At 46.6% G+C, this 10,083-nt stretch overlaps 2 protein-coding genes across 2 annotated transcripts; one reads left to right on the forward strand and one right to left on the reverse strand.

Moving 5' to 3' along the window:
- The first annotated feature begins 880 nt into the window (after positions 1-880).
- Positions 881-1,829, forward strand: LOC131286274 (trypsin-3-like). The gene is made up of 4 exons (XM_058315205.1): positions 881-938; positions 995-1,151; positions 1,216-1,474; positions 1,545-1,829. The coding sequence occupies exons 1-4, from the start codon at positions 881-883 to the stop codon at positions 1,827-1,829; spliced, it is 759 nt and encodes a 252-aa protein (XP_058171188.1).
- A 723-nt stretch (positions 1,830-2,552) lies between these two features.
- On the reverse strand, positions 2,553-6,144 carry LOC131285341 (uncharacterized). Its single transcript, XM_058314194.1, has 6 exons — positions 5,719-6,144; positions 4,131-5,229; positions 3,809-3,944; positions 3,583-3,725; positions 2,930-3,512; positions 2,553-2,865 (listed from the first exon to the last, which is right to left on the reverse strand). Exons 1-6 carry the CDS (start codon positions 6,142-6,144, stop codon positions 2,553-2,555), a joined length of 2,700 nt encoding a protein of 899 aa, XP_058170177.1.
- Positions 6,145-10,083: the final 3,939 nt, after the last annotated feature.

The raw sequence follows: 10,083 nt of genomic DNA on the forward strand, positions 1-10,083 counted from the left end.
ATCTACTACATGCGGAGCAAGTGATATTCGCCCAAGCCTTTATTTACATTCGTAATATCAACAGTTGTGGAATGGTTTCAAGATATGAAATAAGAGACCTATAAGTTATATTGACATACGTCTTATTTTGGATGATTTCCACTTCTATGCCAGTTTTTATCCGGTTCCAAAGCAACACAATTTAGAATAAATGAAGGTTTTAAATAAACTAATTTTGAAATTTCAGGCATGTACTAAGTTTTAAGTAACGAGTTAAAAATTTTTAGTCCATTTTCACATTCCAATAAAATAAAATTAATGTGATGGTGTAATGGTGTACTTATATATTGTACTCCAATAGCAGATCAAGTCTGACAAAACCGCATGATATTTGACCATTAAAAAAGCTTCTATTTTTAGTGCTCTGATAAAAGTTACACATGTTTAGTTTCATGTATTCCCGATTCGCATTGCTTCGGAATGCAGTGAAAGCGTATTCCAGGGAACCACCCTTTCAGACGTACATGATTACCACCTTATTGGACACCGGCTACTTTTGAGGAGGGTGTGTGCTTATGTAAGTTATATTTTTTTCTTTTTGGTTGCCATTGTCATCATCTTATCAACAAAGGCGAATTCGAATACGCTTGGCCATGTAAAGTCGTGTCTCGTTCACGGGCACAGTTTCCGATAAAGCGCATCCCGTGTCCAGTTCGGTATGTTCGCAACTACACGAATAAACACTTATTTCATTTGCTTATCACCTGTTGACCAGTATCAGCCAAAGTCGATCGACCACGGCAAAGTGCACCCTTATAAAAGGCACATCTTTGCGTCCGTGCGAAAGAACGGACCGTTACGGTGGCCGATTGGTTGGTTCGTGTGTTGGACGCAGTGCAAGATGAAGTTACGACTCGTTGGGATGTTCTGTTTGACGGTGGTCAGCTGCATGGCGGCTGGTAAGTGTGCAGATTATAAGGATTTTGTCAACCACCTCTGACATGTGTTGTTGCAGTGCCTTGGAGATCCGAAGGCAGAATCGTGGGTGGCAGTGATGCCACGATCGAAAACCATTCCTACCTAGTGTCCCTTCGTCGACTGCACAAGCACACCTGTGGCGGTGCCATCCTAAACACGAGAACCATCCTTACGGCAGCCCACTGTGTCTACTAGTGAGTACTGCTATGGCACTTGGCTACAACTTTGCTCTTCATGCATTATCGATGACCATTACAGCCCGGAGCTGGAACCGTCGGACTTTGAAGTGCGAGCAGGCTCAACGTACCGTAACGAGGGTGGTCAACTGGTTGCGGTTTCCGAGATCCACTCCCATCCCGACTATAACGACTGGACGCTAGAGTGGGACATATCCGTCCTGAAGCTGGCTAGCGACTTGCAACTAGGATCCTCCGTACAACCAATCAACTTGCCACTACGTAGCTTCGCCATCGCCGATGGTGTCGATGTTTCGGTCTCCGGCTGGGGCTCTCTTTACGTAGGTTGAAGAAAATATCCTTAGCATTTTACATACTCCAACGAATAACCGTCTACTTTCTTTTACTTAGTACCAGGGACCATCTACCAATCACCTGCAGCAGGTCACGCTCCCCATCGTCAGCAACTCCCGGTGCGGCATGGCGTACCAGAACTTCGCCCCGATTCTTCCATACCATATCTGCGCCGGCCATAAAGGCAAGGATGCCTGCCAGGGAGACTCCGGTGGTCCGCTGGTCTACCAGAACCAGGTGATCGGAATCGTTTCGTGGGGCTACGGGTGTGCCTTCGAGAACTATCCGTCGGTGTACACGAGGGTGTCGGAATTCCTGGACTTTATCACAGTGCGCCTCTAAAGTGGATTCCCCGCGGATGAGCATTCAGAGCAGAGTTTAGAAAATTCGTCTTAATCTCGGTACCGTTTTGCTAGAACTATCCTGTTGTGTCATTCTTGAACAGTAAAGAAACCCTAAGCTACGCCATCCATCCGAGCTCGCTTGGTATTGATTTGTCTAATAGCATTAACTCATGTTTTCCTGTTCATTTCCGATGCTGATAAAGTTCATATTGGCCATGTTTTTCGTGATCTGCACTTTCCTATACCATTCACAGTCGATATATAATTGATGTCAAACTGTTAATTTATATATTTTGAAATGGACCAACTGATAAAGCGCCATAACAAAACTTCAATACATTTAAGGTGTTTACCGAATGTCCTTTATTTGGATCAATCAATCAATCAAATTTTACATAAACATATCTTCTATCTTCTATCTCCTTTATGTAGCTTCAAATCCGCTTTTCGGACAGCAATGTTTTTTAAGAGCAATAAAAGTTATAAATTGGCACAGGATTTGTCTTAAATGGTTTATTTTAGTCATCTTATCGGATTATTGATTCTACTTCACTGCACGTCAAAAGTACGCTCTGGTCAGTTTAGACACTAAGTTGTCATTTCATTGGAGGATAGCTATGAACGGGGAAAATGTGTCAGGAAGCACTTAGTACTATTAAGCAGGAGAACAGAAAACGGTGGAAGACACCCGAGGCGTCCCGTGAATACTCGAAGCCTAGGATTACTTAAACAAACGCAACAGCAGTGCGGCCAAGGTGGCCATCAGCAGCGAGCTCACTGTCCTGCTGGCTCCACTGAAGCATCCCATATTGTCCAGGACCAGCGCGAACCGGGCATTATCCGGGAAGCGGCATTCCGGCTCAGAACAGCGTATAATCGCCGGAGGAGTCTGGGGTCCTTCGACGGATACGAACAGCGGCGGACAGGTGCCGATGACCGAGTGGCCATTGCACGCGTTCGAGAGGTCGATATCGACGGCATCCGTGTTGATGGTGCGACACTGGATCGAGTCTCGGTTTTCGGTGGTGTTGAGCCTGCAAAAAGCAAGCAGATGAGTGAGATACACCTAACTGATGAGCAGTTTTGTCGTGAACCTACCTTGGACGCTCGACCCATCGCGAGTGGCAGACAGTGAGTGTGGCAAAACCGTGTCCCTGAATGCGTAGCCGGCGGTTGTTACCCTCCCGGAAGAAGTAGTTTGGATGAAGCCGGTAGAAGTTGACTCCACGCGGCTCCACGAACTGGTTCATGGAGTTCGAGCCCCAGTTCTCTTGGTTCCAGTCGTGTCCGCATCGAGGATTAACCACCCGTCTGGGCTCCTCCAGTATCCGAATAATGACCGGATTGAGCTGCACCCGGACCGTGTCGATAACGGCACCAGAATCTAGCTCACGCAGTGCGAACACGTCACGGCGTTCGTCGCGCACGAATCGGTTGAACCGACCTTGATCGCCGGCCGCAAGGTAGAGGAAGCGTAGGTCCGGAACCTCCTCGCGGAAGATCTGAAGATGCTGGATGGCAAAGTTCGTGTCTCCCTCGCTGACCCGGTCCATGTGTACGATCGTAAGGGCGATCTTGGAACGTCCACTAAGGCTGTTGTTGCGCCGTTCCTCGCTCATCAGCGTGTTGGTTTCGTTGCGCAAGCGGCGGAACACATTCGGCAGGTTGAAACCCGTGGGCACTGCAACGCGAATGGAAGGAATGTCGAAAGGTAAGCCATTTCTCTACCATACAAACAAATCAAAACTTACATGACTCGTGCAGCTGGGGTGTGTAGGTCAAATGGAAGTCCGCAAGAAACTGGGTAGTGTTTACTACAACGCTTCCATCGCGGGCATTCAGTATGGTGTATGTCGTGCCAAATCGTCCTACGTCAACCGAGTCAAGGATGTGACTGTGGAAGGCATACAATTGAAAATAGTTAAACTCTTCAGAACTTTTCTAGCGAATAAGTATTTTACATTATTTAACACTTACGAAACGACAGAGTACGCATCTCGGTAGGGCCATGCGGCATCGACGAAGATGTAAAGATCAGAAGCCGTTCGCCAAACGGTGGGATCGTTCATGACGATTGCCGTAGCGTCGCAGGAGAGGTCATTCAACGCCGTTGCTGTTTAAAGAAAGTTAGTTCACATTAGTTCTCAACCAAATGCCATTGATTTAAAGCGTTTAAATTACAAATAAGAGGTTCTTTACGTCAAATTCACGTAGCAAATATTAGGTGCTGCTCAGACCCTGACCAAATACGGTGATGATTTCTAAGTCAAAAACCCATAAAGGATCCTGCGGTACTTACGAATGTAGTTGGCAAGTGCATCGGTGGAGCGATCAGCAAAGTTGACGATCGCCGACTGGGTGACAGTGAACGGCATCTGCATCTCCTTATCCAACACGGTACTGAAGGCGACCGTCTGATCGCGCATCTGCTGCATTGGTGCCACGGTCGTGAATAGATCCCGTCGGTTGCAGGACCGCACCGTATCGTTGAAGACACCTCGGTGCGAGTAGTACATATCCAACAGCTGACTAAGCCTAAGTCCATTCGCTCGACTACGCCATTCAGCGACGTTGGTCGCCAGCAGCAGACCGTCGATACCGGCCCGGATCTCCGTGTCAGTCATCTGCAGGTGTTCACGTTGGCTCAGGAAGTACCAGCGTGGAGCAACGGTACGGTTCCAGGCACCGGCCGCTCCCACCTGCACATTGTTCGCCTGCGAGGGTACATGCAGCAGGCTTACCTCGGCTAGGTCCCCAGCCAGAGTCGCTGCCCACCGGTTGTCGACGCGCATCGGTTGTGCCTGCTGACGACTACGGTACTCGCCTGCTCGGGGGGCTACGAGGTCACGCAGCTGCACCGTTTGCGGTTCTAGACCAGCCGCAATTCCAGCCATTACCGTGCCAGCCATGACGGAGCCCCAAGGCGTGTACACCACTCCGTTCTCCACCGGACACGCACTGATCGCGTTCGAGGCGATGTCCACCAGCGACACGTCGCCCAGTTCACCGGCCGCTCCGTCCTCCTCCAGTGGTTCTCCCGCTTCCTCTTCGGCTGCGGCAGCATCAATTTCTGGGGCATCCTCCGGATCCGCCCTTCCCTCCACTTCGGGTGCCTCCTGTGGTTCCTCTCCGTCCGCCAGTTCCTCCCCGTCTGGGTCCATCTCGAGCCGTGCGGACTTCTTGAACTTTTTGATCTGCTTGCGGATGCGGTCCATTTCCGGCTGCGCCAGCATCTCGTTATCGCCCAGATAGTTCGTACGCAGCTTGCTGCGGTCCTTGAAGTCCACCTCGCGCGGTATGCGGGCTGCCCGGTACTGGGAGAGTTGCGAACAGCGGATATTCTCATCGCCTCGCACTCGTCGGTCGATCGAGTTGGAAAGCATAAAGTGCAGTGCGCACTATAAACGGGAGGAAAGGAAAAGTAGCAATCAGAACAAAGTCTTCTAGAGGATTAGAACAAGTTGAGGAACTGAACATAATCATTAGTATCATTTTCAAAGTGAAATTATAATCGTTTGTTTGTTCAGTTTAACTTCAAACTTTAATAGTTCTGGGTGTCTGCCGTATAAAGACCATCTATAGTTTACCATCTTTAAATCGACGTTAAATTGTATATCTAAAAGAGAGATCACTTCATTCTCTTGAGTAAATACAAAAGTTAATTATTGGATTTTAATTCAAAAGAACCTAAGAATTAGAAGCTGTACCCAAATTGTTGTTGAATGTTGAATGTTGTGTTTTGCATTCTCAATCAGATGACGTCATTTGATAAGTCATATGACTGATAATATTGTGAAATCATAATGATCACACGAATCTTTGACAATACTAAAAAGGCGGTATGACTTTCGATCTGCCCATAGACACCAAAAAGACACCAGACTTACCCGCTCGGCAGTGCTGAGAGTTGCGTTGGGGAAGTTGACCGCGTTACCAGGTAGCAGGCGCGAGAACAGCACCCGATGCTTGGTGAACTGGAACTCGGCCGGACTGAACGGGATCACTCCGGGCATGTTGGTCACACCTGTCGCCCGCACGATTCCATCCTGGCGGAAACGGTGCAGGATGCTGATGGACAGCTGGCGAATGTCCTGCTGAAAGCCGGGCGTGTCCTCGACCTTACGCACCAGTTCGATCAGCATATTCATTGTCATCGGGAGCCGATTGTCGCGCTCGAAGGTGGCCGGGTCCTCGTAGCACTCCATCATGGATGGCGCGACCCGTGTGAGGACGTTCTCCTGGGCGCTCACCACGCCCAGTCCCAGCAGGACCGGGAGTGCCAGCGCCAACAGGCACGACACCAATTGTTTCATTCTTTCTTAGTGATGCGCTTTCTGGAATGCAAAACAAATAAAGTGCGTATTTGTAAATACATCTATAAATACCTAAACATGTTTCAAAACCATGCCGACCATAACCTGTTACACTGTTTTTTCATGTATTGAAGGGACACCACGATTGACAACGGTGTTTCTGTTTTTTTCTTTTTGAAATACTTCATTTGCCCAACCCGTCCTGCCAAGGTGGAATTTTGCCTTTCGTAAGCTCAACGCTGCGCAGTTGATAAGATAAGACCCTCTAGACCCCTGCGATAAATGGTCCGATACCGGGAACTGGGCGATGTTTCACCTGCTGCAAATTCACCTGTCGAGTGTTTTTTTTCAGTACTTTTTTTCCTTGATCCATTCCCGGCACAGAAATCGAGTCTAGCCCTCACGGCACATGACGACCGTCATAGGCACGAACGTCTCGAACAACAAAGAGTCATATGAATAACCTTTGCCTATGGGTAAGTTATTATCGTCCGAATGAATCACTCTGATTTTACAATCATAATCAGAGTAATTATCAGGCCTATCCTCTAGTCTCATCGATGACTCATGATTCGATGCTATCAAAGATAAAACACATAGTTCAGGACTAGTTTCTTTAAAGTATCCTAAAGTTTGGCCGTAGGATTCAATTAAATGCAATTAGGTTTTTCGAGGAAAGTAAGACACCAGTTCGGAGTTACACGTACACGCACCATTTTTATAGCACTTATTACCCAACTTATTTGCTGTGTTATGTTATTTTTGTGAGTCAGATATATGCCGTGTTAAAAACCACCTGTATCATAGTCCTTTGCTTGGCGATAACAGAACCACATGAATGAACCACTTCCTGGACCTTCTTCAAACCGACACCGGGCGTGGTTCTCGAAGTGCACGATTGAGTGGTGTACAACTCGCACTTGATACCGCTGCAAGCGATAAAACTTAACGATCCAGCGTACCATTATCAGCTTTCGCAAGGGTTGCTTTAAACGAGTTCTGAGTTCATCAATCAGTTGCATATTATGATCAAACGGTTTATGTGCAGTTCAAACATTCCTGTATGCAGGTATCGCAGACAACCATCGCCACGAACAGGAAGTAATCCGTCTTTACCACTTTCACTCACCCAAAACAAGCATGTTCACAGTTCTAAACGGCTATATGGTAATACTTCTTTATATCAAACGTATCGATTGCTCAAAGACTACGAGTCCTCGTTTGCCTTTAAATCGTATCCCAAGTATTGCTAAACTTGTCATCCAAACTCGCAACGTGTTTGTATTGGCTATCTTATCACTCGCGAAGCTGATAAGCTGATAAAGCGGTTCGATACGTGAACCCTAGACTGCTTCTACGCAACTTGAGCGAACTAGATAAACGTAAATGCTCCGCAACGAATGCCACAAGATCCACCATATCTTTAATCCCAACGAATGCTTCCAATGTAGGTTGTTCCCTTGGCTCACCTTGCCGGTGCGTTTCTTAATCACTATAAGTATGTAGGTAGCAGATACGCCAAGGCTATTTTTATACCGGCTCACCTATATCAAACACCAGTGGACATAATCCGTAACCGAACTAAAACACAACCGTTCACGGCGGGTGGTGGTACTTAACTGCATGTTTTTTAATACAACACCCACCGTTATGGTATCGAAAAGAACCTTATCTCTTACACAGACACAAACTCATTCATTCCCGAATGTGAGGGGAATGAGCTTTCTTATCTTATCACGTCAAAAATCGCTGGAAGCTTCAACTAATTGAGGTGAGAAAATTTAACGCCAGCAGGTATGCACCAAGGGCTGACAATATAATCAGAGTTGAGTTCACCATACGACGGTATGCTAATTGTTGTGATTTTTCTAAAAACGCTCTGTAAGTCAGGTTATTGGATCGTCACATGCAGATACTAAATGTCCCTTTACATTGCTCTCTCACTCTCTCTCGGGTCGAAATAATTTATGTCAAATGTTTTTTTCTCATTAATAACCAACTAATTCAAACTCCAACAACGCTTACAAAAATATAGAACAACGTTAAATTCAATCATGCCTTCACACGTGTGGCATTCCGTTAATTTTCAAAACATTCTACACTAGCGACGCGCGCGGAGTTTGCATGAACTATGGGTCGAGGCGCCATAATAGATGGTTCGAGTCTTAAGAAAGGAAAAATCACGATGGCGAATAGAGAACAATGCAGTTTATCCGGTTGTTATGGTTTTTTTATTTTCCTTCCGTTCCGATTACGGTAGCTTCCCTCACCAACTTTCTCTATTTACAATTTCAACAGTTAAATTCGAATGTCGTTCATCGATTAAGGCATGTGCTATAATTTGAAATTTTACATTCACAACAGCATAATTTTATTTCGTTGGATACATTTTCCACCAAAGGGAAAGAGTGTCTCCTGCGCGTTCATTTCAAACATGTTCGGAAAAATCATAAGTAGCACAATTGCCATTCGTATTAGATACCTTTCTATTCTTTTTACACAACATTTAAATGGGGAAAGAACGTAAATTTTGCTTCGATTATTTTTCATTTGATACAATTTTATACTACATTAAAGTAATCAACGAACAACTTCCCTCACTTCAGGATAGGCTCGCCGAACATTCTGCGCAATGAAAATATGTTCCCCTATCCGAGGGGGCATCGTATGCCTCCATGAGCATTGTTTTTTTCCTCTCCCCTTGCCCTTAACTGCATTTTCCAGGAAACCCTTTCACCCTACAACTCGGCAAAAACCCCCACCGAAATAAAACCCGGTCCCGCACCGGATGCGAGCCAGCGCAGGCATGGTAGTGCTAGCGAATAAAAAAAAATGAAATGAAACCATCCAAGAAAAGATACCTCCTTCGAGCATCGAAGGGCAACACATGGCCCAATGAGAAGGGGTGTTTAGGGCGAATGTGGGGTGTAAACGAAAAGAAAAGCAATGAGAAACGCGGCCCGACAGCTGCGCCGTCTTCTGGCTGTGTGCACGTGCAAACAGGACGCAGGAAAGTGCTGCCAGGGAAAGGAGAACCTCCAGGACGCAACGCGATGGCAGAGGAAGGCGATGTATCGGGTGGCGATGGTGGTGGGATCACCGACTCTCCCAACCGCGGGCTACCACCTCGGTGCGCTTTTGGAGCAATTGAGGAAAGGATGAAAAGAAAATGTCCATAAAACTGTCCTGGTAATAAAACAAAACAATGGAACAGTTATAAACAATACTTTAATACTTTCATTTTTAATCAAAGTTTGTGGTTTTATTTATAAAACGCTGCATCGGTCCAACCAAATTAAACGTTTAAGATTTTTTCACATGACCAATTTACTTTATCTCAAATCACAAAAATAAAAGTTCACACCGTCGATCGTCCAGGACCGCTCTGCAGTTGTAGTTGTAAAGGCGGTGGGGTAGCTGGGTAGGGTTTTGGATGGGCTACATTTCGCCACACACACTCACTACCCCAACGCTCGGATGTGTTTTCGTTCCTTTCCGCAGCACAAAAAAGAAAAGATGGCCCGAACGCAGGACGCAAGAAAGTATAGGCAAGAGGAAAAACGCAACAGCACGCGAACCGCGGCATGGGCCGACGTGAAAAATATTCTCCCAGCATTTTCAAACCAAATTAAATCACTTTGCACCGAGAGCGGTGCTCGAGGATGGCAAAAGATGCCGGAACATGTCCTTGGCGTGTGTCAGGCAGGACCCACCGACATCGTATTAGTTACACCGGCATTTAACAAAACGTAGAGCGGGAGAGAGCGAGAGAGATGTGTGTGAGAGAGAGTGGCAGTGAAATATACCGCCGGTTCACGGGGCAACAAGTTAGAAAAATCTGCTAAATCGCAGCATCAGAGCAGGCGACGGTCCCGAACGAGGGAGTAAGCGAGAAAGGGCAACCCTGTAGAAACGCGCGTTTTCTCGCATGGTTCACTC

Source organism: Anopheles ziemanni, chromosome 3 (genome assembly GCF_943734765.1).
Source record: "Anopheles ziemanni chromosome 3, idAnoZiCoDA_A2_x.2, whole genome shotgun sequence".
Taxonomy (NCBI): domain Eukaryota; kingdom Metazoa; phylum Arthropoda; class Insecta; order Diptera; family Culicidae; genus Anopheles; species Anopheles ziemanni.